Raw genomic sequence first — 27,968 nt, 5'->3', positions numbered from 1 at the left:
AGTTTCCTGCTGCAGAGCCTCTGCTGCCTTTGGCTGCCTGGAGGTTCCTGCCCGGGTGCTGGGGTTGAAGGGCTCTGCTGTGATCCAGAACTGGGTTAAGTGGGAAGGGTGGGGATTTTCCAGGGAGCTGGGAAAGTGTCACAAGTGCAGAGGCAGCAGCCCCAGCACATCCTGCTGCCTGTGCCTGCTGGAGTCCCTGCTGAGCCCCTCTGATCCCCGTGTCCCTCTCCTGTGGCTCCAGGTACCTCTATCTTCTGTTCTGTGAAGATGATGTGCTGTCCCTGGAGGACTGGGTGTTCAACACCGAGGCTCATCCCCTGCCCATCAACCACACGGACTTGAAAGCAGCAGTGCAGCCCTGAGGCCCCTGCCCAGCTCCTGCTCCCCCAGCCTGGGCAGACTCTGCTTTTCCTTTCCATTGAAGGAATTCCTGTGGTTCCTGAAATGGTGTTTTGGGGCACTAGTCCAATTCCGGACAGTATTTTCTTGGGAAGATGAACCATGACTAAGCACCTTCTTTTCCTCTGTGAGGAGCTCTGTTAGGCTGATGATGAGATGTTTATTCTGGGCCATACTGTACACAGTTCATAGACATTCCTTTATACAGAGAATTTATATGAAATCCACTGATTTTGCTTTATAGTGGCCAAAGGACTGGAAGTTTGCCATAAATAGACTTTACACACACACATCCTCCTTTCCTTTCTCTGTCTCATTTCTGCCTTTTATCTGCTCTTGGGTTTATCACCTTTGCAGTGGACAGCTCTCAGTGCTCTGGGCTTTGGGGGCTCCAGGAGGGGCAGGGGAACGAGGACAGGAGTTGTCCCTGGTGTGGGAGAGCAGCTGGAATTCTTGGGGGTGGCTGAGGAGCCAGCTGAGAGCTCAGCAGTGCACAGAGGACAGGGAAAGGCGATGTTTTAGTGGGAAAATGAGAGGATCAGACCCTCCACAGACAGGAGCAGCCTCAGGCTGGGATTTGCAGGTTCCAGGCCCTGCTCCTCCTGAGGGACAACCTGGTCCCTGCTGGAGGGGGTCAGCAGGACAGCAGCAATCCAGGAGGCTCCTGCAGTGGATTGGTGAAAAATTCCTCCTCCAAGAGACACAGGAGCCAACAGAGGGGCTCTGCTGAGCCCAGAATGAAGATCCAAAGCAGCTCTGGCCATGGATGGTGAGTTCAGGCTCCTGAGGGCAGCAGGGAGGGGGAAAGCTCCACCCTGGGCTCCAGCAGAGCAGGCTTGGACTTCTCCAGAGGGGCAGTGACAGCCCCGGGGCCCAGGTGGCCCTGCCCGAGCAGGGACTGGCACAGGGGGACCCCAGAGGTGCCCCCAGCCTCAGCCATTCTGTGACTCTGTGGTGTCAAAATTGTAACTAAACCAAAACCTGGCTGCAAAATCCCTGCTCCTGATGTATTTTTATATACTTCTTTTCCATGCTCTTAAAACACATTTGCCACCCATCACATCTCATTTATCTTTCCTTTATCTTTTTTTTTTTTGGTGTTTTTCTACTTTTATTTGGAACTAAATGTTACGAGTCACTTGTAATAATTTTACTGCTGTAATAGTCAGATCTGTGAAACAGAATAAAAGTCTTGTAAAATAAAAAGCCTGTTGGGGTTGATACTGTAAAAGATCAGTTACTCCATGCTTGGAATGAGACAATACTGGTGGATTTAAAGAGGTTTGTGCAGTGGAAGTTGATTTCTAGGTGAATCTAGGCAGTGTTTGACAGCAATTCCCAGCTCTCCTAAACTGCTGGATCTGGGATCTGCCTTCCCTCTGATCACTGCACAGCTCTGTGGCCCTGGGGGATGGAACGTTTTTGTTCATTCCTGTGACATCCTCGTGACAATTGGTTCATTCAGCAACATGGGGAAAAATAAAGTTGCTTTGAGCAAGTTGTGAAAACAGAAAATGTTGTTTCTAAATTCCTGCCTTTGTAATTCCCCGAGAGAAATAAGATTGTCAGATGGGGACTTAGCATTATCCCAGGGATAAAGCTGCTGCCTGGTAAGCCTGGCCTAGAGGAATGGCTGTTGGTAAATAAACATCTTGGGAGTGAGCTGTGTTATCCAGGAGATTTGGGGATCTGGAAGCTCTTGTAGCTCAAAGGATTTTGATAAGGATTAAGGGAATTCTTAAATAAGAACGGCCTGCTCTTGGAATAACACGGAACACTTTGCCTGGCAGGATTTAAACTCCCCCAAAATAAACAGTGTGGGCCTGGTCTCCTTTAGGAACAGATCCTGGTGTTTCGGGAGAACTCCGTGGTTTCCATTCCACACAAGTGAGTGGGAGCATCCCACACCCTTCCAGAGGAAGCTTCCTGCAGCTCAGTGGCCACAGCATGAACCAGGAGGTGTCTGAGCTGCCCTGGAGAGGCAAAGCTCACCCCTGACTGCTCCCAGGAGCTCCAGGCACAGCAGAAACCGCGCTCGAATGTCTGCGATGGTGCCAAGGCAACTCTGCAAACTCCTGTGCTGGGCTGCCACACATCCCTGAAATCCCCAGGCATTAACCACAGGCATCAAGCTCAGCGTGGCTGTGCTTAGCAGGAGCTAAGATTTACTCCCAGGATCAGCTTTGTTCCAAGGCCTGGCCTTGATCCGCACCAGGGATTTTCCTGTCCCACAGCAATGCAGGTGAGGGGAGTGTTTGTCCTGCTGGTGCCTTGAAATGCTTCAGCTCCTCCCTTCCCCGAGCCTTGGCTGGATGCTCCTGCCCCCTGGGAGCCCTGCTGTGGCAGCAGGGGCTGGAGCCCACCCCAGATTCCTCCTGCCAGGTGGGATTTTCCTGCCCAGAGGGAACCCCTGGGTTTCCAGACCTGGAGCAGGTGAGTAAATGGAGTTAACTGAACTGATGTGTGTCCTTTGGCTGCCTCCAGTCTCAGGTATGTGGGGGTTCTGCTGGTTTTGGTCTTGTTTTTCCTGCCTGCAGTGCCACCAGCCTGGTGTATTGCCCATTTCCTTGAGAACATTCCACTTCTACTTCAGAAGGTGTGATTGCCATCTTAATTTCCACTATCAGAGCTTGTGGCCCTCTTTTATATCAGAAGGAATTTCCTGTAAATGAAGTTCTGATAATAGAAAGTTGCATCAGTGGTGGAGGTGAAAACTCTTCCCTATCACAACCAGGGGCTGCTGCTGCCTGGCCTGCACAGAGATAAGAAAAAACCATCCAGAAAACAAATGCACCTTTTTGTAACCCACACTTCATTTTTACAGCATTATTAAATTCCCTGGGAAGGCTTTCAGCAGAATTGGTTATTGGATTCAGAAGCCTGGCAGCCAGAATATTTTTCCACATGGGTTTTGATGTGATCCCTTTATCTGATTGTTTCAGATGTGATGCAGAGCCCTGGCTCCGGGGCCAGCACAGCCCCAGCAGCTCCTCCTCAGCACGTCCGGGGCTTTGGCCTCGTTCCCTGCGGAGCCTCCAAAGGGATCCTGCTGCAGTCAGGAACCCTCTCCATAAACTCCTGCTTTGTAAAGGATTTTCTGTAGGGTTCCCTCCTCCTGACAGGGAAAGGCCAAGGAGGAGGGAATGCGAGACACAGGGATTGGCTCCTGCCCTGCAGCTGGAGGGTTTGAGGCTTTGAAATGCCTCAAACTCCCATTTCCTTTGCTGGCCGTGCATTTTTGGGGGTGAACTCTCTGGTTTCCATGGCTGTGAAGCTTTATCACCTCTGGTTTTCTTGTCCCCTTACAACCAGACCAGGATGCTCCTTGTTCCTCTGAGTTTTTCACCCTGCTGCTACCAACCCCTCACTATTTTCCTTACTTTCAGCCAAACTTTCTCCCTCCTGACCAAGGGGAAATCTGAGATCGTTTTTCCTGCTGAGTGGAGATCTTCCCTGTTATTATTTTTAGGATTCCCTTTGATCCAGGTGTGCCTGGGTGGGCCCCACAGCAGATGTGTGGATATTTAACATTTTTCCTGAGTGCTGTAATCCCAGGACCCAGCAGAGGAGAGCCAGGAGTTGGGTTTGTTCTCTTTCGAGGAGCAGCAGCCAACCTGAATTATTTCACCTTTTGTCTTTCATTCTCTTTCCCATCAAGTAATTCCTGTTTCTCATCCCTGTGTGGTGGCCGGTGACACTGGAAATGGTTCAGGTGTAAAATGAGCCCTTGTGCCTCTCATCATCCAAACAGAATCACCTCAGCCCTGCCACCACCCTGCCGGGTCCCCTCCACCAGCTCCTGCCCCTCCTGCTCATTTCCCGGGACATTTATCCCGTTCCAAACCCATCCTCTGCCTCGTGTGGGTTATTCCGGGAAGCAGCAGCTCCGCACCCCGCGAGTTTCAAACACAGCTCCGAGCGCTGGGCTCATCCCCCGTCCCTGCCCCCAGACTCATTTCCGTGCTCTGCTCATCCCGCTCCTCCCCACGGCCCAAGCCGTGATCGGAGCAGTTTCAGGGAAGTTTTCCGCTGTGCTGCAGCTGGCAGAAGGAATTTTCTTCTCTCCCTGCACAACACCCCTGACACGAATCACAAATATCCCCCTTGGTTCCGCTGCTGGGCTCCTCTGCCTGGTCCCGTCCTCATCCTCCCTCCTCCCTCCTCCTCTCTTGGTCATGCTCTCGCTCATCTCCATCTCTAGAGTTCTTTAAACCTGAAACAAAAGCGATTAGGCAGGCTTAGGGTACAGCCGAGCTTCAAAGGATTAAACGCTGCCGCCTCCTGCTACCCTCGGAGAGATCAAACGCTCGCTGCTGTTGGCCCTGCAGCAGAAATCCTCCCCGGAGCCGGGGATTGCAGCGGGGCTGGAAGCACGGGGAGCAGCGGGATGAGGCATGGGAGGGATTAAAATGAATAAATACGAGAGTCTGGGCCCAGCCAGGCTAAGGGACAACGTGACAGCAATGCCACGGCCGAGTGGAGGGACCTGGAGGGCACGGAAAACATCGGGAGGCTGAAAAGTTTGGGGTGGAAATGACCCCAAATGTGGCATGGTGGTAAAAATGACCCCAAATGTGGCACGGTGGTAAAAATGACCCCAAATGTGCGGGTGATGCTGGAGACGGGAGGCTCAGCACCATCACCCCAGGGCTCCCAAGCCATTCCCATCTCCTAATCCCATCCCTAGGGCTCAAACCTCAGCGGAATCTCTGCAAGTGAACCCACCCATACCTGTTCTGTTAAAAAAAAAAAAAAAAAAAAAAAAAAAAAAAAAAAAAAAAAAAAAAAAAAATTTGGGCAGCTCTAACCAAGTAGAAATGCAGGGTACGGCTGGTCTTGGCAAGTGCAAAACAAGTTGAGGGTTTTGTTCTTTCTGGGAAAAGCTTAATTAAGGCCCAAATGCCACTGTGGAAATGTGGGGATGGGCACAAAACCCTCTCTCCAGTAATAAAAGCAAAGTCCTTGGAGACCGCTGAGGAGGAGGGGGCTCATCCCCCCAAGAGCCCTCGCAGCAGGGACATTTCAGCCTAAAAAGTGCTTTTTCCTGAAGGAGTGCCGATCATTTAACACTAAAACGTGGTTTTATCCTGACGAGTGACGCTCATTTATCACTAAAAAGAGGCTTACCCTAACCGGACGGCGTGGATTTAACACTAAAACGCGTTTTTTCCTTGGCGGGTGCCGCTCATCTAACACCAAAACGAGATTTTCCCTGACGGAGCGATGGTCACTGAACACTAAAACACGTCTTCCCCTGCCCGGCTGCCGCTGATTTAACACTAAACAGAGCCTTCCTGTGTCGGAGCGGCGCTGATTTAAGGCTGAAAAGGTTTTTTTTTCGGCGGCCGGGCCCCTCGGGGCGGCCGCGGCCCCTCCTCGCCCGCCTGACGCCTCCCCCGGCCGGGCGGCCATGGCGGCTCCGCGGCGCGGGCCCGGCGCGATGGCGGGGCCGGGGCCCGGGCCGGCCCCTCCGCGCCTGGCGCTGGCCCTGGCCCTGCTCGCCGCGCTGGTGGCCGTCAAATACTACCGGGACGCGGAGGAGGCGCGGCGGCAGGTACCGAGCACCGGGTACCGAGCAGCGGGCACCGGGTACCGGGCAGCGAGCAGGGGCGGGCCCGCGGGGACGGCCGGAGGGAGGGGAATGGCGGGAGCGGCCGCCGGGGCTGCGTGAGGGGAGGCGGCGGCGGCCGCGCTGAGGGAGCGGCTCCGGGCGGGCTCCGGGGCTGAGGGAGCGGCACCGGGCGGGCTCCGGGGCTGAGGGAGCGGCACCGGGGCTGAGGGAGCGGCTCCGGGCGGGCTCCGGGGCTGAAGGAGCGGCTCCGGGCGGGCTCCGGGGCTGAGGGAGCCGTAGCCGGGCTGAGGGAGCCGTAGCCGGGCTGAGGGAGCCGTAGCCGGGCTGAGGGGGCCACCAGGAGCCGCTGGGGTTTGAGGTGGCCATAGGCAGGCCGGAGTGACCACCAGGCATCGGTGGGGCCTGAGGTGGTCATAAGGAGGGTAAAGTGACCACCAGGCTTGGGGTGGCCACTGGAGTTGGGGTGACCTCCAGGCATTGGTGACCGTGGCCAGGCTGAGGTGAGCAGCAGGCACCGGTGGGGTTGAGGTGGTCACTGGGGCTGAGGTGACCGCTGAGCTGTGGTACCACAGTGGACACGGGCTTGAGGCAGCCACAGGGTGGCCACCACCAGGCTGGAACCACCACGGAGCTGTGGTGGCCACCAGTGGCCACCAGTGACCGGGAGTGACCAGCAGTGACCGTGGGTCCAGCTCCTGCTCAGGGGTCTCCATCTCACACCTCCTCTGCCACAGCCTCTGAAGGTCACTGAGAAGCAGCAAAAGGGAGGATGTGAGCTGGAGAACAGGAGCACTTTTTTTCTGGGGGTTGTGTTTGGGGGGTTTTGCGTTAAATGAGGCTGATTGTCTGTTTTTGATGGTAATCCGTGTAATTCCATTGGCTGCAGGGGCTTTGGAGATCTCCTTTGTAGGAGATCGCGCTCCCCTGGCTCTGCGCTTCAGCCCTGAACATCTGAGGTTCTGGGAAAAGAGCAGATTCCTCCTTCTTGATACTCCTCTGTTTCAAAAAGAAGTGTTTTTAAAGGATATTTTTAGAGGACGCCTCTTTTCTTTGTCTCTTCTTGCATTGCAAAAAGGGAAAAATGGTTTAAACAAGTTAATTAGAAGAATTTTTCCAACAAGGACAGGAGGGTGAGAACATTCTCACAGCCTGACAGGTCTGCTGGAGGTTTGTTTTTTCTGGAGGACAGGCAGACAGTTGTCACTGGGTGCTGCTGGAGAGGAGAACAAAATGTGAACAGCCCAAGATTTTTATTTTTTCTTCCTCTTGCCTCAAACATATGTCTTGTCTCTTCCTATGGAAGTGTTTATTTAGCTGAACAACCCACAGACACAGGTGGGAGAGGAGAGCTCTTTGTGGAAACCACAGCTCTGTTCCTCCACAAAAACACCAGAACAGCTCAGTCCTACCCCTCTGGCACAAACAGGGAAGTTCTCTTCCTTACAATCCCACATTAAAAAGAGAAAAGAAAAAACCAACAGGTTCTGGGAGCTTTGTTTGATGTGAATGTTATCAGAAGGCAAAAGGCCAAGCCCTGACGTCTCTCTCTGCTTTTAAACATCGTTTTTGTCATCCCTGGTGTCCAAATGCAGCAGGGCTGGAGTGTTTTCCATGGGAGCTTTGTTCCTCCGTGGTTGGGTCTCATCTGGGTGGGTTCTCCTGGGGTGGTCACTGCAGGAGCCGTGGGTCAGTGCAGGGGGGCCGTGGCTGTGTCTGGACACTGCCTGTGTCCAGCACCCCAGATCCCAGCTCACGTCCCGCTGTCCCAGGGGTGTTCCCTGTCCCTGTGGGGCACAGCTGCCTCTCCTCCTGCCTCCAGCCCCATTCAGGGAGGGGAAAAATGACTTTTCCCCACATTGCAGCAATGCAAATTCCAACCCATCCCTCGGGGTCCGTGCCTGTGAAGTGTGAAATGAAGAGAGGCTCTGAAAGATCCGTCAGGGAGGAGCTGTGCTGTGCTGAGGAGAGCAGAGGCAGCGGAGCATCCCTCCAGAGCTCAGCACACACCCAGGACAGCCTGCCCTGCCCAGGGGAGGCTCCTGCTCCCTGCCCCGCCTCGCTGGCTCCCAGAGCAGCCCTGAGTGCAGCTCCTGAGCCGTGTGCCCAGCACAGGTGAGGTCTGGAGCTGGAGAGGCTGGTGTGACCTGGCAGATGTGTCAGCACCTGCAGCCAGGTGCTCAGCGGAGCTGTTGGCTCTTTCCAGAGCCAAGGATGCTCATCCCCGTTCATTCAGGGAATAAAAGCAGGTTAACAGTGGACAGTCCAGCGTGGATTGTCCCTGAGCACAAATAACCATCTCCCTTCATTTTTTTATGTCCTTGGCCATGCCCTCAGCCAGATCTTCGCTTTGAGTTCCAGGGTCTCCATTCCAGTCTGTCTCAGTCCTGGAACTGCCCTGGAAGGCTCTGAAGTGCTTTTGTAGCTGCAATTGATGGGAGCAAAGCCTTCCAGGCTGCATTAGTGCTGCTTCAGGCTGGCAGGCAACAGATGGAAAATAAACTGGCTCAGGAGCTCTGGGGATGGTGGTGCTGCTGCAGGCGAGGGAGAGCAGGCACGGATGAGCAGCAGAATGCAGAGTGCTTGTGCTCCCAGCTCCAGCCTGTCCCGGGGGTGGCAGGGCAAGCCGGGGGATGTGCCAAGGGCTGGCTGGCACTGAGGGCCGTGTCCCACCTGCTCTGTGTCCCTCCCTCCTCTCACACCAACCTGGAGCTCCTGCTCTGCCTCCAGGTTGTCCCTCTCCCTTCAGACTGAGGAGTGGGAATGTCTGGGAGCATCCAGAGCCCTTCTGGGGCTGCTCCGGGGGAAACATCACCTTGGTGAGCCCTGTGGGGGCTTTGCAGAGGGAGAAACTGAGGCACAGAGAAGCTGGGATGCTGTGGAAATTTCTGGAGAAGACTGTGGGTTCTGTGACTCCCTGATGGATGGCTGAAGGAGCAGGGAGCCAAAATATTCCGTGCAGTTCCGAGGCTGCAGGTTTGGAGGGGCACTGAGCAGAGCAGGGCAGTCGGGCTGGAGTGGATCCCACCACGAATGGAAGCTTCTCATTCCAAGGGCTCAGCTCACTCCCTTTGTGCTTTTGGAACGTCCTCACACATTTGACTGCCTCTGTTTCACTGCACATCCATTTATCCCAGCAATCACCACCTCCAGGTGCTCCCAGATCTGCAGGTTTAGGACGAACTGGCTGGAAAAAGTGGGGACTTTTTCTGACCAAAGGCACTGGACGTGAGCAGATGGTTCAGCTGGAATTACTCAGGCAGATGTAGGTTCAGTATCCCCGTGCCAGCAGTGCTGGATACGGCTCCCTATTGCACACAGCACCAAATCCTGCCAAGGGGCGTTCATCTTTCCCTTGGATGTGCTGGAAGAATGAGGATTAACTCCAGAGGGGCCAGAGTGGACTTCTGCAGCAGGTTCCAATGAAACCTCCCTTGCCTCTTCCTCCCCAACCAGGAGCTGGCTCTGAAGTCCTTGGGGAATGAGGGGCTGTTCCTCTTCTCCTCCCTGGACACGAACAAGGACCTGTACCTGAGCCCAGAGGAGTTCAAACCCATCGCTGAGAAGCTCACAGGTGGGTTCCTGTCTGCCTTCCAGAGCCCTCCCTGCACAGAGCCAAACATAATGAGCTCCACAGCCTGATCCACTGAATATTTTATGCACTTCATTGTTTTCTGGGTGCTGCCTTGGGTCTCATTTGCATGAAGAGAGGCTGTGAGGCTTTGGGTGTTGTTGAAAAGGCTTAAGCAGCAGACATCACTTTGACAAAGTGCAGTTTTTACAAGGTGGAGGATCCCATTGCTGGACTAGCAAAGTACATAAGTTACTTTGTCTGGAGCTTAAAGGGGATTTGGGGTGGGTGAATGCAACAAATCCAGCTCAGCCCAGGCCAGCCAAAAGCATCAGTGAGTCACAGAGTTTTATTCAGCTGGGGCAGCTCTCCTGCAGGGCAGCTGTGGGAGATCATCTCTGCAGACTGTATCAGCACAGAGCCTGGTGCCAGGCAGGGAGAAGTGTGGGGGGACAATGGACACTGGGGACACACACAGGGTTTGCCTGTGCTCTCCTGGGCTGGCTCCAGCACGTGCTGGGATCACTCTGAGGGGCTGTGACTCTGCCTGGGCTTTGCAGCCAGGGAAACAGGGAATCGTGGAATGGTTTGGGTTGGGAGGGACCTTAAAGCCCCTCCAGTGCCACCCCTGCCACAGCAGGGACACCTCCCACTGCCCCAGGCTGCTCCAAGCCCTGTCCAGCCTGGCCTTGGGCACTGCCAGGGATCCAGGGGCAGCCACAGCTGCTCTGGGCACCTGTGCCAGGGCCTGCCCACCCTCCCAGGGAACAATTCCTGCCCAATGTCCAACCCAAACCCACCCTCTCTCACTTCAGAGCCATTGAGTTCATCCCTTCCTCTTCAGTTCACGCAGCCAAAGCTGGTCTGGGGATGGGTCTGAGTTCTGCTGTGTGGGGACAGCTGGGAAACTCCCAGTGCTCCTGGATTTGCCAGGATAAATCACAATTGCTTAAAAGGGGAGGGAGGGGAAACAGCTGCTTGAATTCCTGTCCTTTTGTCCAGGGGTTGCTCCAGACTCGGAGTCAGAGGAGGAGGAGACGCCGGATCCCGATGGGGAGACTTTGTCCATTGTGGCCAAATTCCAGCCCTTGGTCATGGAAACAATGACGAAGAGCAAGGATGGTTTCTTGGGAGTAGGTGTCCTGCAGGCCACAAATTCTGGGATAAACACGTCTGGTGGGGTGGGGGCAGCAGGGATACGTTGGGAGGGGGATGTGGTGCTGAATCCCATGGGATTTGCTGTGACAGGGTCCTCGCTGCCTCCCTCAGCATTCAGGGTTTCAGCACCCTTAGAGCAGCCTTCCTGGGGAGCTGGGAGCAGGGATGAGAGCTGGCCCTGCCTCAGCTGAGTGCAGAGGCAGTGGTGTTCATGGCACATTCCCCTCTCCTCTGTTACTCACATTCCTGAAGGCTGACAGAACTGTTTGGTGAGGTAAAAGGAATTTGGGATGGGGTACATACATTTTCCTCCTTTCCCAAAGCCTCCCTACATCCATGACATCACTGCACACTGGGAGACTCCACTCTGGGCTCTGACAGCATCTTCTGTTCACAGATTTCTCACGTGGCTCTGTCTGGGCTCAGGAACTGGACGGCCCCAGCAGCCCCCATGAGTGTCCTGCTTGCCAGGCAGTTTAAAGCCTTTCTCCCTCCAAAGGATGATCTGGATCTGGGGGAACCCTGGTGGATAATTCCCAGTGAACTGAACATCTTCACTGGGTATCTCTCCAACAACAGGTTTTACCCTCCACCTCCCAAGGGCAAAGAGGTGAGATATGAAACTCAGGTTTTGTGTGTGTATCCCTGGATTTTCTGAGGAAAATCTGGGATTTTATTATACATTTCTGCAGTGTATAGCCAGGAGCACCCAAACTGGAGGTGAAACTGGGAGCAGGCAAAGGCCCTGGGTGTCTGTCACAGCCAGTGAGGCTGACTTGAGTAACTTCATCTTCTTTGGTAATTTGGGATCTGAGGATAGTTTTTCCCAGAGAGGGGTGTTCAGAAAGGAGCTGTGTGATCGTTCCTGCTGGAGCAGTGGCCAGGGGAGCCTTCAGGGTGGCCAGGGGAGCCTTTAGGTGACACATGGGGCTCTGTGTGTGCTCAGAGGTGAGGCCTGGCTGTGCATGCCCTGCCCTGGGTGCAGGGGGTGACTGAGCCTGGTGGGATCAGTGGCTGCACTCCCACCCCTCCAAGGGCTGAGGCAGGGGTGCAGGCAGCCTTGCACATCAGTCTGCTGCTCTGCCTGGGCTGATGGAAACCCCGCAGACCGCGGGACTGGCACATAAACCACGGAAGATGGATTTATTTGTGACAGCAGTGCCTTGCTTTGTGTCCTTGCTGTGTGATGAGGTCGGTCCCTGAGCTGGCTGTTAAATCCCAGCCGTTCCCTGCCCTCCCTTGGGGTGGGGGCTTGCTGTGGAGCTGTGAGGAGGGGCAGCCCTCACTGCTGGTTCCCTGTGCAGGTGCTGATCCACAGGCTGCTGAGCATGTTCCACCCACGCCCCTTCGTCAGGACGCGCTTCGCCCCGCAGGGAGCCGTGGCCTGCGTCCAGGCCCGCAGCAGCTTCTACTACACCATCGCCTTCCGGTGAGCTGGGGGAGCCCTGCCAGCCCCTGGGGACCCTGCCGGGGACACAGGGGCCCTGGCACTGCAAGGTGTCCCCAGGGGCTGGCAGGGAGGGAGGGGAGGGTGGTTGGAGCCACCTGTGCTGGCAGTGTCACCGTGTCCTCATGCAGGACGTCGTCCTTGACTACCCCTGGCTCAAAGGGGAGAACCTGGCTAGCAAGAATTTTGTTAGATTTAGGTTAATCGGGGGGTGGAGTGTCTTTCCAAGGGGGAGAATCCACAGAATTGTTTTACTGGGAGTGTCACACACAGTCTGATCAAGCTGCAGGGGGGCCTAAAGGGGTCTCTGTGTTTCAAGGAATGATGAAGTATTTAATTCTTCCTGTATGCCCAATTCCAGAAGGCATGGGTACTGGAGATGCTCCCGACCCAGGGCATCTGTTCCAGTCTTTCACCCTCTTCATTGTGAGACATGAAAGCTCTTTAAGCTCCACCTCTCTTGCCCAGTTTAGGTTCATCATTTTGGCTGCCTGGAGACAGCTTTTCCCTGCTGTCACCTGCAGCTGATGCTCCTCTCTGCTTTCAGGATCCACGCTGAATTCCAGCTGAACGAGCCACCAAACTTCCCCTTCTGGTTCTCCCCGGGGCAGTTCACAGGTTACATTGTCCTGTCCAAGGACTCTTCCCACGTCAGGGACTTCAGGCTCTTTGTTCCTAACAACAGGTACAGCTGTTTCCCTCTCATTTCTTGGGAAATCCGAGTGATCTGAGCTCTGCAGTTGCCTGTAAATGCATTTCTACATCCCTGAGGGTCCCTGACCCGTCCAGGGGCTGATTCAGTCCCCAGTAGCTGTCCCTTGGTACTGGGAGGGTGGGAGGGACAGGCAGGGTGTGGCAGGACTGGCAGTCCCAGTGCACTGAAGCTGAGCAAGGCCTGATGCTCCTCCTCCAGCAGATTTTTTGCTTGGAGTCTCACAGGGTAAGGTTTTGTGTGCACAGCTTTGCCCAGCTCGTTCCTGCTCTCTGGCAGGGAGCTGGAAATGTTTCAGGGGGAAGAAGCTTCAAATCTCTTTGCCCATGACAGGAGTGAAAATTCTATTACAGTGTTACCCTGGCGACTCAACCCCAGCAGCTCTGTCAGCACATTTCTTACAGCCAGCAGACACTTTGGGCTCTGCCAGCAGCCTTTTGCTTCCAAAAAACCACTTTTAAAAGTTCAGCAGGATCAGAATGTGTGAGTGAAGTGCCGGGAAGGAAGAGGGAGCACAGACCTCTCTCTCTGCTGTCGTTTGACAGAGCTCAGAGGTGTTGAGTGCGTTTCCCAGAGTGGGTGCTGCAGCAGGGATCTGGTGTTGCTGGGCTGGTGCAGGGAGCACAGAGGTCTCCAGAGGCTCTGGTTCAGTGCTGAGCCTGCAGGAGGATGTTCCTGTTTGTTTGGGGTTTCCCAGGTGCAGCTTCAGCCCTGGGTGACTCCGGGGTTCCCGTGCAGGTCCCTCAACGTGGACATGGAGTGGCTGTACGGGGCCAGCGAGAGCAGCAACATGGAAGTGGACATTGGATACCTGCCTCAGGTGTGTGCCCCTCCCAGGGCTGCAGCTGCTCCTCAGGGGTTTGTGCTGCCACGGCCCTGTGACCCCGTTCCTTAGAGCTGCCTTTGATCATTTCAGTACAACAGCAGAATTCCCATTTATCTGTGTCTGTCCTCTGCAGCTGTGGGGCTCCCTGTTCCCAGCTCTCATGGTGGTTTCCTTTTTCCCTCGGTGTGGGTTGAATCCTAAGCTCTTGGGGACTTTTTCCTTTTTTTAAAACATTGCCTGACAGGCGGGAGGGAGGATGAGGAGCTGAACCCAGAGCTGAGCCCAGAGCAGGGTATGAACAACAGTGGGTCTGGGTTTAGAAACTGCACGAGGTTATTGCCCTCGTGGTGATCCCAGCTCTTGGGACAGGAAACATAAATCAGAGTTCTGAACGCCTGAATTAAACAGGCCCATTTTCTCCTAAACTAGGGTCGTGTTCATTTTTAATGAGCAAAAGTCGGGAAAGCAGATTTAACAGAATCATTTCAGCTGTGCCAGAACACGAGTCACAGGGAAGCTGCTGGGCAGCTTTTCCTGCTGCTCCCTCTCGTGGCTTCCCAGGGCTGAGCTGGTGACAGGAGCAAGGGCTTCCAATTAGCCCTGCAGGCTGCTGATTGAAAGGATCTGGTGTCCCACAGTCAGTAATCTCCACGGGGAAGGTGGGAACACGGAGTCTCTGCATTTCCAGTCCTGGGGGCACAGCCTCGCTGAGGGAAATGAAGTTCCTTTCCTGGCATTTCACTGGTAAAGTGCAGCTCTGGGAGGTGGGAGATGAAGCTGTATTTTCATTAGGAGCTATTTAGGTGCTGTTTAGGGTCTGTATCCTGTCCTGAGGCCAGCAGAACAGGAGGGGGCTGTGTGCAGGGTCCCAGCCAGCCTGTCCCTGCAGATGGAGCTGGAGTCCACGGGGCCCTCCATCCCCTCGGTGATCCACGACGAGAACGGGAACGTCCTGGACAGCAGGGAGCCCTCGGGGGAGCCCATCCAGTTCGTGTTCGAGGAGATCCCCTGGCAGCAGCAGATCCCCTGGCAGGAGGCAGCCCACAGGCTGGAAGTGGCCATGTATCCCTTCAAGAAGGTGAGGAAGGGGCTGGGCCCTCCCTGGCACATTGATCTGGGGCAGATCGTCCTCGCTGAGCCACCCAGGGCCCTGCAGGGCCAGCAGAGTGCACAGGGCACAGCCTGAGCAGCACCCAGGGCCCTGGGAGGGTGTCCAGGGCGCCTGGGGTCACCCAGCAGCACAGGCAGGAGCAAAGCTCCTGTCAGGTGTCCCCAGGATTGCAGTGTGGGTGTTGGCTCATCCTTCCTGCCTCTTATCAGTGGCTGCTGCTGTGATTTTGGAGCAGGCAGGTAATCGTGCTGCTTACAAATGGTTTTCCCTCTGGCATTAGTTCTAGAGCACCCAGGTGCCTCTGGACCAAGCTTTCCTTATCAGCAGAGAGCACACGATCTGCCTGAGCCTCTGCAGCCTGCAGCCAGACACAGATTTATAGCTCTGGGTGACCCAAACTATTTAACATGCCAGCAGCCTGTGGAGCAGATGGCTACTGCCTGTCACTGCTTCCTTGGCTGAAGGGACACGTTTCAGTGGCTGCCTCCTTGTGCCTGAGCTTACAAATGTCCCTTCAGGCTGCCAGGATGTTAATATCAGTTCCTCTCATTTGAGTGATTGGAGCAGGCTCTGTGCAGCTCCCTCACAGCCCGTTCTCAGGCTGCTTCAGGAGGTTTTGGAATAAATATCTCAAGGCCACATTTCCCAGCAGGAGGTGGGGCTGCAGACAGCCTGGTGCAGGTGTTCTCTGCAATGTGTCACATCAGGGCTCTGCAGGGACAGAGGGACCACAGCCTGCCCCTCCTGGGGACACCAGCACAGCTGTCACTTGTTTGGATCTGCTGGTCCTGCTGCAGATTGGGCTCTGTGTGTGTCTGGGTCTGGTTCCTTCAGAGCTGTTGCTGTGGGAGCTGGGCTGCCTGTGCCTGTTGTCACACTGTCCCTCTGCCCCAGGTGTCCTACCTGCCCTTCACAGAGGCCTTTGAGAGAGCACAAGCAGAGAAGAAGCTGGTGCACTCCATCCTGCTCTGGGGTGCCCTGGATGACCAGTCCTGCTGAGGTGAGGACATTCCCTGGCTGGAGGGGTGGTGTGAGGAGAGCTGGGGCTCAGGGACTGCCCAGGAGCCAGCAGGAAACGTTGGGTCACTTGTGTGGCACTAGAGGAGACATGGCTCTGGTCTTTCCCCTTCCTCCTTCCTGCTGGGGGAGAGGCAGCGTTGGCAGGGAAAAGGGACAGGAGTGGCCAGAGCCAGGGCTGGCCCTGGGGCTGTCCCAGTGTGCAGCTTTTCCCCCTCAGCGCCTGGGAGCTTCCACGCCACGTGTGGCAGGAGGGATGGGTGGGAGGGGAAGGGTCCCTTCAGTCCTGTCTGCCCTGAAAACCCCTCAGCACTGGGCTGTGCTGGGCATGAGCAGCACGTGGCACTCGGGGTGGCTTCCATGGCTGACCTCTCCTGGGCCTTCTGTGCCTGGCTTGGGCTCTGCTCTGCCAGCAGCACCTGTAGGGAGCAGAAGCCGTGGAAAACTGCCAACAACGGAGCAGAGAGACAGTGGGGAGGGCTGGGGGAGCCAGAGTCAGCTGCCACTCATGGTGACAGTGACTCAGGAGACAACAGCAGAGCCCCCTGTGCCTCTCCCGTGCCAGGTTCGGGGCGAACTCTCCGGGAGACGGTCCTGGAAAGTTCGCCCATCCTCGCCCTGCTCAACGAGAGCTTCATCAGCAGCTGGTCCCTGGTGAAGGAGCTGGAGGAGCTGCAGGTGAGGCTCACACTCTGCTGGGTGCCAGGGCAGCTCCCTGTGCCAGGGGCATTTCTGTTCCAAGCCCTCCCTGTCCTCGGCCACTGCAAGGGCCAGGCAGACACCAGATGGAGGCAGTGGAGAAGTGGCACAGTGACCCCCCTTGGCTCTGTCCTGGTGCCAGGTTTAAAGCTAAACCAGATGCTTCTCTGTGAGACAGCCCTGCCCAGGGCCTCTGGTGCCATCAGCCAACTGTCCCCCTGCAGCCCAGGGGACAGCAAACAGCCAAGTGACTGTCTGAACCCTGGGGCTCCTGACTGAGCCTTTCCAACTTGTGAGCCTGTGCTGTCAGCTGGGATCAGTCACAGAGCTGGAGACTCTGGGAAAGGCTGGGATCAGACTGTTGCTGTGCCTGGGATGGGGTGATTTTATTGTCTGGGGAGAAGATCTGCAGCTTTTATTTGAAATTTGAAAGGGAATGGGAAAGCAGCCTGTGAGAATGGTACCAGTTACCATTACAAAGCAGCTCTCTGCTTCCTCCCTCCCTCTCTCCTGTGTCCTGGGTGCCACTTCTGGGGTGTGCAAATGTGTCTCTTTGGTGTCTCCCTGCAGAGCAACAGAGAGAATGAGTTCCACAGCAAACTGGCTGAGCTGCACCTGGAGAAATACAACTTCCCTGTGGAGATGATCATCTGCCTGCCCAATGGCACAGTGGTAGGCTGGGCTCTTCCCATGGAGTGTGTCCTCTGCAGGGTCTGCAGGCCTGGGACTGCCCCTTGAGCCTTTGTCCCTCTGCCTGGAAATCTGAAACAAATGTATTTTTATTCACAGAACAGCAGCAGCTGTGGGCAGGGGCAGAGCAGGCTTGAACTAAGTGTGATTCCTCACTGTCCCTGAGCTTTGGGAAGCCGCTGTAGCTTTGTTTCCTGCTCCCTTGGGCCCTTTGTGCTCATCCTTTGAAGAAAATCTCCTGATCAGCACCTCCCAGCACATTTGTCTCTCCCAGCTCCCCAGACTGGTCACAGCAGATCAGCCATGCTGTGCTCTGGCTGTGCTGTGCCCCCCAGCAGCCCCCACTGCCCTTCCCCCTGGATCAGGGAACAGTTCCTGATCCTTGGCAGCGTGGGGTGTCTGTGTCAGCTGCTAATCCTGCCCAGACACCAGCTGGTGACACCTGCAGGTCCCCTCGCTGTCCCCTGGGGCTGTGGGCTGTGACAAGCCCCAGCTCTGTGGTCAGCAGCCACGGTGGGTCAGTGTCCCCCTCCCCTGCCCCGTGTTGGTTTTGCAGCCCCCAGGCTCCATCTCCCAGCTCCTGCTCACAGGATGATCTGAGCCTCCCATGAATTTTCCAAAATCAAATCAATTCTTGTTCTTCACCTAAGCAGAGGGTCAGCACCCTTGGGGCAAGATCACATATTTTTCTCTGACTGTGAGATTCAGACCTGAGTTCTGGTTCCTGAATTAGCACTTGGAAAGGATTAGATATTCTGTAGGAGCTTTGTCACCTCTGTCCTGGCTGCAGGCCAAGGCAGCAGCAGGGGAATTGTTCTGACCCTCAGAATCTCCTCTCATCTGTTTTCTTTGCCAGATTCACCATATCAATGCCAACTATTTCCTGGACATTACTTCTATGAAGCCTGAGGATGTTGAAAGCAGCATCTTTAGTTTCTCAACCAATTTTGAAGACCCTTCAACTGCAACTTACCTCCAGTTCCTGAAGGAAGGGCTGCAGAGAGCAAAACCATACCTGCAGCCCTAGAAACAGGCACCTGAACGCCCCACTGAGATGGCCAAAGACTTCAGAGATCTATTTTGATTACAGCAAACCCTCCTCATCTCCATGCCAGACGTTGGTGTTGAACTGCAGGCAGCCCCAGGCCGGGGCTGTGCTCTGGATCTTGGTTTGAGGCTGGTGGTCCCAGGTTCCACAACCTGCCCTTTGCAGCTCAGGCACGTTTTTTACAGGAGTGAAAATACTTGAATCCATTCCCAGTGCCCATGCCTGGGCGTGCCACCCACCCTCATCTGCACAGCTCTTCCAAGACTGGAGAAAGGAGGACAAGCCCAGGACTGCAGCGCTGCCCTCGTGGGGAGGACAGGACCAGCCCCCCTGGGCCAGCCCTGCACAGTGGCTGACGGTGACAGTGACAATCTGTGTGGCAGCCCTGGGCCGGGGATGGGCTCTGAGCAGCGCCCTGTGTGACCTGGTGGCCCAGCTCAGGCAGGGCCTGTGCCCCTGAGGGTGGCACGGGGACACCAGCAGTGGCACCAGGGCACTGAGGTCTGGTGCAGCTCAGAGGGGCCGGGTCAGGATCAATTTGAGAACCCCCAGTGACCCCAGGCTAAAGGAGACAGCAGTGAGAGTGTCCCACCCATCCATCCCTGCCAGGGCCCCCTCCCCTGCAGCTCTGGGAGCTTCTCCCAGTGTCCCCTCAGAGCTGCTGCTCTGTCCCTGTTTGCTTTGAGCTTCCAGGTCGTGCTGGGTGAGGAACCATGAAGTTCCCTCAGGGAACTGCCCTGAGAGCATCCCCTGAGTGAGAACTGGGCATTTCTAAAAGCCAGGAGTACAGAAAGGTATTTTCAGGATTTTTTTCCAAAGAGATTGTTCAGACATGAAGCCATTATCCCGTATCTGAAGCCACTCTGAGCAGTTGCTCCTGCTCTGTGCTAGTGCCTGGATACAGAGTGAGCATCGTTTTGTAATTTGGAGAAGGAAAGGTTAAGGGAAACAGGTTTTAAGGCATATTCCTACAGACTTGTGAGGAGACAAAGCATCTTCTGTAGCTGCCTGCAGCCAGCCCTGCCTGGTGATGCTTTTTCTGCTCTCTGAAGCACAATTTTATTGGACCAAATCAAATTAAGGGAAAAGCCTTTTTTTTTTTTTTTTTTTTTTTTTTTTTTTTTTTTTTTTTTTTTTCTGACGAGGTATTTTCATTGCTGGGCTCCAGGTCCTGGGAGGAGCCTGTCCTCTGTCCCCACCGTGCCCAGCCTTCCTGTCCCTACCCGAGCCTGGAGACTGAGCTCAGCCGCGCCTCTGGGCTGGACCAGAGACACTTCACTAATTGCTGCAGTGAGATGAATGCCTGGCCCCGGGATGTTTCTCAGCGTTGGCTCTGTAACTATGCATTGGCTGGGCACTTCCCCACTCTCCGGTGTGGCAGCCTGAGCTGTGGCCGTGCCTCCAGGCGGCATTTGAGACTGTTCTGCCACCCCTCTGGGGACTGCCACCCCTCCGGGGACTGCCATCCCTCCGGGGACTGCCACCCCTCCGGGGACTGCCATCCCTCCGAGGACTGCCACCCCTCCGGGGACTGCCATCCCTCTGGGGACTGCCACCCCTCCGGGGACTGCCATCCCTCCGAGGACTGCCACCCCTCCGGGGACTGCCACCCCTCCGGGGACTGCCATCCCTCCGGGGACTGCCACCCCTCCGGGGACTGCCACCCCTCCGGGGACTGCCATCCCTCCGGGGACTGCCATCCCTGCAGCGCTCCAGCTCGGAGGGAGCCTTTGGGATCCCACCCGGGACCTGTTCATTCCTTCAGGAGCTCCCCGGGAGAAGGGGACGGGTCTGGAGAGCGGCGGAGGGAGCCCCAAGCCGGAGCGCCTGGGGGATCCCGAGGGGTCACAGGGGACGTGTCCCTGTCCCTGTTACCGCCGAGCTGTTCTGCCGCTGTCCCTGCGCTGCCGCCCGAGGCTCATCACTCCGTGCCCGGCGTTCGTCCCGTCTGTACCGCCCGTTCATTCTGTACCGCCCGTTCATTCTGTACCGCCCGTTCATTCTGTACCGCCCGCTCTGTACCCCTCACCCTGTACCCCTCATTCTGTACCCCTCATTCTGTACCTGCTCCCGGCGCTGCCGCCGCCCCTTCCGCGCCTTGTGACGCCCTGGCCCGAAACCCGCGGCGGGCCCGGGCCGATGCCGGCCGGGAGGGGCGGCGGAGCGGCCCCGGTAAAACCACCCGTGACCCTCAGCTCGGCCTCCGCTCTCCTTCCTCCGCCGGGGCTGCGGGCGGGCGCGGGGCGAGCCGGGGGCGCGCTGCGCGGTACGGAGGTGTCCCCGGTGTCCCCCGGTACTGGGGCGTCCCCCTGCACCGGGGTGTTCCCAATGTCCCCTTGCGCTGGGGTGTCCCCACTGTCCCCCTTTCACCGGGCTGTCCCCAGTGTCCCCGCTGTCCCGGGCTGTCCCCGCTGTCCCGAGCTGTCCCGGTTTGTCCCGGGCTGTCCCCGCTATCCCGGTTTGTCCCGGGCTGTCCCCGCTGTCCCCGCTGTTCCGGTTTGTCCCGGGCTGTCCCCACTGTCCCGGTTTGTCCCAGGCTGTCCCCGCTATCCCGGTTTGTCCCGGGCTGTCCCCACTGTCCCGGTTTGTCCCGGGCTATCCCCGCTGTCCCGAGCTGTCCCGGTTTGTCCCGGGCTGTCCCCGCTATCCCGGTTTGTCCCGGGCTGTCCCCGCTGTCCCGGGCTGTCCCCGCTGTCCCGGTTTGTCCCGGGCTGTCCCCGCTGTCCCGAGCTGTCCCGGTTTGTCCCGGGCTGTCCCCGCTATCCCGGTTTGTCCCGGGCTGTCCCCGCTGTCCCGGGCTGTCCCGGGCTGTCCCCGCTGTCCCGGTTTGTCCCGGGCTGTCCCCGCTGTCCCGGGCTGTCCCCGCTGTCCCGGTTTGTCCCGGTTTGTCCCGGTTTGTCCCCGCTGTCCCGCCCGGCGCCTGCGCTGTCCCCCGGAAGGCGCCGCTGCTCCAGGGGCGGGTTCTGGTTCTGGTTCCGGGCGATGGCGGCGGAGGGGCCGCGCCCGGCGCTGGCAGCGGGGCCGAGCAGCGCCGCGGGCCGGCAGGTACCGGGGCTCGGGGGGATCCCGGGGGGCTCGGGGGGATCCCGGGGGGATCCCGGGGGTTTCGGGGCCGGCCCGGGCGGTGCTCAGCCGCCCGCTGTGTGTTGCAGTGAGGCAGACGCGGCGGAGCGGTGCCATGAGCAGCCGGCGCTGAGCCAGCGGAGATGGACGCAGAGGCCGTAAGTGACCCCGGCCGGGACAGGCGGGCCCTGCCCCGCAGCTGCCCCCGCGCTTCCCCCGGCACCTCCGAGCGCCAGCCCCGGGCACCTGTCCGGGAACTGCCCGGAACCTTCCCCCGACCCCGCTCCCAGCACCGGGCACTGCCCCTGGCACCTTCTCCTCTCCCCAGCCAGAGCGCTGGCACCTCCCTGCCCCAGCCCCGAGGGTCGGTGTAAAACGCTCCCCAGGAGTTTCGGGTGTGCCAGCACGGAGCAGTGCTCGGCACAAAGTGCAGAACGGGCTCCAGCAGTAAATCATTTATGGGTGTGCTGTGCTGAGCTTTGTCATTGTGGTGTTCTCTGTCAGAGCCCTGCGCTGCCTCCTGCCACAGCAGCCTGAGGGTGTCACACACACTTCACGTGCTGGGGGCGGTTCACAAGTGCCCAGAGAGCTCTGAAACATTGATCAGGACACTCTTCAGGGCTGTTCCTCGTGGTCCTGGGCTGGGACAGGCATTGGATAGACTTGTCACTTGCTGTCACCCAAGAAATGCCTGTTATAGAGAGTTTTTAGTTTGCAGTCCTGAAGACTCCACACCCGTGTTCAAAATGTCCCTGCACTGTGTGGCTGTCACCTGTGCTCAGGTGAACACAGCTTTGAGAAATGGGGACCTCAGCTATCACCAGGTTCTCTATTAAAAGGGAAGAGACAAAAAGAGATCAGACTCTCTGACAGTTTAGGAGGATTTCCAGTGGGATGAATTTCAGGAAGGGCTCTGAGTGGAGATATTAACTGTGTGCTGTGGGTTCTTGTAGACCATCCCCATCTGGCAGAACAAGCCCCATGGCTCAGCCCGCAGCGTGGTCAGGATGATCGGCTCCAACCTGCCCCTGAAGCCCTGTCCCAGGGCCACCTTCGAGGTGAGTGACCCCTGGGCCTTGTCCAGGCACTGCCAGCAGGAGCTGTTTTGCCCCCTCACATCTGCAGAGTTGTAGCCACAAAACCTGCACCGGTACAGTTAATTTTTTTTTTTTTTTAATTTCTTTTTTCTTTAATTCTGTTCTTGTAAAGTGATCACTGGCAACTTGAGGAAATCCCTGCTCAGGCAGTGTCTGTGCTGGAGGAGAGGGAAAGGTGGAGTTGCTGACCCAGGGCTTTGCTGTGTGACCTCCAAGGAGCCTGGTGCCCTCTGGGGCTGATCCAGGGATTGTGGAGCCCCTGACGTCACCCCTGGAGCTCGGGGCTGGCACTTGGGTGGCAGAGCATTGCACGTGGCCTTGGCAGCTGTCCCGTCCTGCCTCACACACACTGACCCAGGGGAGCACAGCACTGCCCAGACCCACAGGATTCATCTCCCAGCTCAAAATAATTGAACAGTTGTGCCAACCAAAGGAAACCTGCTGGAGTTGCTGTTGTGCAGACACAGCTGCTGAGGACAGGGGCTCTGACAGCCCACCCGGGGCAGCTCTAGGAGAACAAACACCATCTCCTCAGCAGTCTGTGCTTCTTGCCAGGTTCTGCCAAGTGTCTCAGAGCTGTATTTGAATGATGTGCCCCCCGTCCCCACCTTGGCTGACATCGTGTGGATCGCAGCGGACGATGAGGAGACCTACGCCAGGGTCAGGTTGGTTTTCACCCGCTGGTTTCTGTCCCAGAGCTCAGGCCAGACACTGCTCAGGTGACCACAGCCTCCAGTCCCCCCAGGGCCTGATGTGGAGCCTCTTGAAAGACTTTCCTAAGAGGGAAAAAAAATGACAAAGTACCCGGAGAGGAATTCCTGTAGGAAGTGCCAGGAGCCTGTGCCATGTGCTGTTTCCCTCACTGGTCTGTGCAGGGTAACCCCTTGCTCCGGGGTGTTTTCTGCTCAGCACGTGGAAGGTTGAGATCTCCCAGGACTGAAATGCCCTGTCCAGCCTGGCCTTGGAAACGTGCAGGGATGCAGGGACAGCCACAGTTCCCTTGTTCCTTGTGCTGCAGAGAGCACATCTGCACCTCTGATGGTGCACAGAGGCCTCCTTTGTTTTGGTGGAGGCTCTGCTGCCCTCGGGGGAGGCCAGGCTGTGTCATGGAGAGGTTTGGACGTTGTGACTGACAGGTTTTTGTCCCCAGAAGTGACACTCGCCCGCTGAAGCACAAGTGGAAGCCCAGTCCCTTCACAGTGATCCAGAGAAACGCCTCAGTGCCCAACCTGAGGAAGCAGGAGGAGAAGCTGCTGGCCCTGAAGAAGCCAGGATTGCCAGCCCTGAGCCGGACCACGGAGCTGCAGGATGAGCTGAGCCACCTGCGGAGCCAGATCGCCAAGATCGTGGCTGCAGAGTCAGGTGGGACCAGAGCTCCTGTGGAGCTCTGCTCTGTGTTTCCCCCAGGCCCACTCAGGGCTGTTTGCCAGCAGCTCCCTTGGTGGGGTGTTGGCTCTGGGGCTGTGTTTATTGATATTTAGGTGACATTCTCTGTGGAAAAGCCGTCCCGTGTGGTTTGCTGGGAGTTCCATCCACCTCTTGTTTCCCTTGCAGCCTCAGCCCAGCTGACGCCGGATCTGTTCTCTCCGGGGAGCTCCAACGCCTCCTCCCCCGTGCATTGTTTTGGGCCCTCGTTCCAGTCCACCACGTCCTTTGTGATCAGCGACATCACGGAGGAGGAGGCGGAGCTGGAGAGCCCCGAGCTGCCCTCGGTGGCCGAGCTGCCCCCGGTGTCCTCCGTGCTCGGCCCCGCCGAGAGCCGGCCCGAGCCCCGGGACCCCGACGAGGAGGACTCCGTGTCCCTCTCCAAGGCCAGCAGCTTTGCTGACATGATGGGAATCCTCAAAGATATTCATAGGATGAAGCAGAGCAAAGACTTGTAAGTGTTTCCTGAGCTTCTCTTTTTATTTTGTGTCAAATCTGTGCAGAGCTGGCTGCTGGTGCTGCTCTGCGTCCTTCTTTCCTGTTTAGAGCAGAACTTGGTAACTCATTCTGGGGTTTTTTTGCCTTTCTGGGATAGGAAATAATGGAGAATTTTCATGGGGGAAATGCCTGTTTAGAGCAGAACTTGGTAACTCATTCCTGGTTTGTTTTGTTGGGATTTTTCCCTCGATAGGAAATAGTGGAGGGGAATTTAAACTGCTTATCCCAATGTTTGGCTGTTCCAGCTCGTTCACCTGACAAAAAGCTGTGTTTGCCCACCAGCCCTGTGTGTGTTGGCAGCTTTCAGAGTGAGGAAAGTGCTGCTCTTAGCCCACCTCACATTCCCAGGCAGTTGGGAAGCTCAGCAGCTTTTCCAGCGTGGAATGTGCAGGGATTTAACACGTGGAGCTTCTCAGCTGCTGTGGTTCTTCATCTGGCCCAGCTCTGGGCGTGGGCAGGGTGAGTTTGCACTTGTCTCATGAGGAGCTGGCAAGTTCTGACCATGAGAACTCCTGAAGATCCTGCCCAGCTGAGATCCGAATTCCTTCTCCAGTGCTGGCTGTGCCACCTGCCCCTCACAGATCCCAGTGCTGGAGCTCAGTCTCCATTTCTCATTCTGTCGTGTGAGATTCCTGGCCAAAAATACCTCCCTGGGTGGTGCCTGTGACAGTTGCTGTTCCCTGATTGGCTTTGAAAGGAATCAGATTCTCAGCACTGAAAAAATGCAAGTCAGATGGGAGGAACACGCTCAGCTCCTCTGCCTCAGCCTCTCCTGCACACAGCACTGATGGGTTGGGGTTATTACACATTAATTAAGGCTGTCTGAAGAGTTGCAGGTAGCTGAAAAATTAAGTTAATTACTGATGTTCATTATTTGATGAGCTTTAATTCCTAATTTTGTTGCCGTGGTGGAGCAGCCCCTGTTCTCCCCCAGCTGCACTGGGCAGCACTGGGAAGCCTGAAGAGGGTCAGGTGCTCTTTAAGTGGAGGAGAAAGGGTGCTTAAAGATGCAAAAGATGCTTGAAAAGATAATTACAGCGATGTTTCCTGCTGCTGCTGTGTGGAACTCAGTGCTTAAATTCAGTCTTTGTGTCTGAATCCAGCCTTTGTGTTTAAATTCAGCCTTTGTGTTAAAACCCAGCCTTGGAAGCTTCAGGAAGGAGCGAGGAACTTGGAGAAATGTGCCTGTTTCAGCAAATGTGAACTAAAGCCTGTTCCAGAGTCTGGTGGAAATATTCCAGGGTTTCTTTTTTTGTCTTTTAGGAATGTTTAAAACTCCCATGATGTTTTCTGAGTGAGGGAGGGCTCCAACTATGGAAAAAAATAAAGCTCTGAGCTTATTAATATAGGTTGTAAACAAAACCCTGGTACCTGAGGGAAAAGAACTGAGGTTTGGCCTCCTGTAAAATAATCTTTAAAAGGAGCTGCTTGTGTGAACTTGCTGAAGGAGGCAGATTGCCCTGAGAACAGAACTCGTGTAGCTGCAGGAAATCTGCACCAGCCCTGCTTTAAAATGCCTGGAATCTCCCATTTTGAAATAAGGAAGCAGAAATCCATAGTGCAGCAATATTAATGGAAAAAACAGAATTTCCAGGAGCTCCCCCAGACACCTCACTGAGGTGTTGGGTTGATTTATATGGAGGGGCTGTAAATAATTAATGAAGTTTTGGGTTGATTGGTTGTTATTAGCACGGTGAAATGAGAATTACCCAGAGCTTAGGATGGGATTTCCAGGTGAGCTCCTGGTTTTCCAGCCCGACACAAAAGGGCTGAATTTTCCCTCCTCTTGTTGTCTTGTGGTGTTTTTCTTGCACGTCCTGCCCTTGTGGCAGCATCTCATGATAAAAACTGCAGGAAATCACTGCAGAGGCTCCAGGAGAGCTGCTAATGAGGAGTTTTGGCTCCTGTCCCTGCAGGAACCGCCCTTCCATGAAGGAGGAGGACCCGGCCGTGCTCATCGCAGAGGTCCTGAGGAGGAAATTTGCCCTCAAGGAGGAAGACCTGGCCCTGAAGGAGAAGTGAAGCTGCTTTCACTCAGCTCTGTAAGCAAAACGCTCCCAAAATCTCCTCCACAGTAGCTGCCTTCTCCTGAGGATTGAGCCTTTTGCCTCTTTTATTAATCAGACATGGTTTGTGCACCGGACACTTCATCAGGAAAGACCCTTGGGGTTTGATGTGTTTTCCACGTGTTGTTCTATTTAAGAAAAACCTTTTTAAGAAGATGGGAGCTCTTTTCCACCAGTGTTTTGCTGTTGGTGACTGGTGAGGATCTCCTGGAGTGCTGCTGGATGAAGTTCTTCCTACCTGCACTTTTCCTTAGGTCCCAGTTAAGCATTAAGCTGTGAGGATAGAGCAGTTCCCATGTCCAGTGTGAACAGGACAAACCTCCAGTCCTTGATCTGAGTGTGGTACAGAGTGCTGAGAACGAGCTCCTGAGTGCCCCCAGCTCTCCAGGGCTTTGGGGGCTGTGGGATCATGCTGGGAAAAGGTGTTTTCCCAAAAATCCCATCTCAGCTCTGAGGGATTCGTGTGCCCTGGGTGTTTCTCCTCTCACAGCCCACAGTTGCATGACAGAATGGCCTTAATTTCTCGCCAGTAATTTAAAGTTCCATTACCCATCCCTGTGTCCCAGCCTGTGTTTTATTTCACCTTCCAAAGGTCTGTTTATTGACCTGGCAGCAGTGCAAAGGGCCAGGCACACCAGGGCAGGAGGAGCTTGGCCTGGCTGTGGCTGCAGTTCCCCCTCACTCCGAGCTCTCCCCAGCTCCACGTTCCCTGCAGTGCCCCTTCCTCATGGCTGTATTTAAAGTATGATTTTTTTCCTTTCTATAAAATGGAGCCTTAATAAGACACCGCTGGTCTGTGGGGTTCTTGCTGGGGTCGGGGTGGGGCTGCTGTGGGGCAGTCTGGGGGTGGAATCCCAGATATTCAGGTGCCAGGGGCTTTCTTAATCCCCCTGGATTTCCTTGGAAATTTAAATCATCATCCCCACTTTCAACACGACAGAAGAGACTTGTGGCAGAGAGAAGGAAGATTTATCAGTTTTAGGGAGAGCTCCTCCCCTCCTGGATGCACCCCCAGAGCCCCTGGGGGATTGAGCCCTGTCCTGTCCCCACAGGGCTCCTCTGCCCCAGGATTTGGTGGATTTTGGGGCCTGTGGAGCAGTCCCTGCTCTGGGAACGTGCAGGGCAGGGACACAGGCTGTGACCCTGACTGACACTGCCAGACCCTCGGAAACAAACTCCAACGTTTTATTTGGATTAAAGCAACATCTCAGAGAACAAAGAGGCGCTGGGGGCTGCAGCAGGAGGGGCTCAGCTCCCCAGCTGTGAGCACGCCCTGCTCAGCCCCACAGTGCCCAGAGCTGGGCCCTCACCAGTGCTTGATGACCCTGTTCCCCTGCGAGTCCTGCGTGAAGAGGCACTCGGGGCCCAGCTCCAGCTCCCCGAGGGAGCACTCCCTGTCCCTGTCCCTGTCCCCATCCCCGTCCCTGTCCCCGTTCCCCTGGCCCAGGAGCTGCCTGCAGGAGCCCCCCGGGCTCTGGCCCCGCTCCCCGAGGGGCTGAGCTCGCCCCGGGCTCCGGGGAGAGCAGCAAACCCCTCTGGGAGCAGCCCCTGGGACAGGATTTGTGCTCCCAG

At 56.1% G+C, this 27,968-nt stretch overlaps 3 protein-coding genes across 4 annotated transcripts in view; all 3 read left to right on the top strand.

The window, feature by feature from the left end:
- The window catches only part of MAN1C1 (mannosidase alpha class 1C member 1), a 53,960-nt gene extending 52,355 nt beyond the window's left edge, over positions 1-1,605 (top strand). Inside the window, exon 13 of the mRNA XM_063419044.1 lies at positions 242-1,605. Coding sequence (XP_063275114.1) covers positions 242-362 — 121 coding nt within the window. The 3' untranslated portion in view covers positions 363-1,605. The remainder of the gene's footprint in view (positions 1-241) is intronic.
- A 4,066-nt stretch (positions 1,606-5,671) lies between these two features.
- On the top strand, positions 5,672-20,441 carry SELENON (selenoprotein N). The gene is made up of 12 exons (XM_063419045.1): positions 5,672-5,953; positions 9,425-9,542; positions 10,542-10,672; positions 11,095-11,307; positions 12,002-12,126; positions 12,692-12,829; positions 13,595-13,676; positions 14,572-14,760; positions 15,688-15,793; positions 16,376-16,488; positions 17,080-17,181; positions 18,056-20,441. The coding sequence occupies exons 1-12, from the start codon at positions 5,810-5,812 to the stop codon at positions 18,224-18,226; spliced, it is 1,632 nt and encodes a 543-aa protein (XP_063275115.1). The 5' UTR covers positions 5,672-5,809; the 3' UTR covers positions 18,227-20,441.
- A 712-nt stretch (positions 20,442-21,153) lies between these two features.
- On the top strand, positions 21,154-27,180 carry MTFR1L (mitochondrial fission regulator 1 like). 2 transcript variants are annotated; one of them, XM_063419047.1, is made up of 8 exons: positions 21,154-21,292; positions 21,400-21,468; positions 22,264-22,368; positions 22,963-23,072; positions 23,558-23,769; positions 23,962-24,286; positions 26,247-26,372; positions 26,455-27,180. In XM_063419047.1, the coding sequence occupies exons 2-7, from the start codon at positions 21,454-21,456 to the stop codon at positions 26,350-26,352; spliced, it is 873 nt and encodes a 290-aa protein (XP_063275117.1). In that variant the 5' UTR covers positions 21,154-21,292; positions 21,400-21,453; the 3' UTR covers positions 26,353-26,372; positions 26,455-27,180. The 2 variants fall into 2 exon arrangements, with proteins under 2 accessions (XP_063275117.1, XP_063275116.1); XM_063419046.1 differs by having other exon boundaries at positions 26,247-27,180.
- The last annotated feature ends 788 nt before the right edge of the window (positions 27,181-27,968 follow it).

Source organism: Prinia subflava, chromosome 24 (assembly GCF_021018805.1).
Source record: "Prinia subflava isolate CZ2003 ecotype Zambia chromosome 24, Cam_Psub_1.2, whole genome shotgun sequence".
NCBI lineage: Eukaryota > Metazoa > Chordata > Aves > Passeriformes > Cisticolidae > Prinia > Prinia subflava.
Note: the sequence above shows the minus strand (reverse complement) of the source record. Positions and strands in the feature narration are given on the sequence as shown.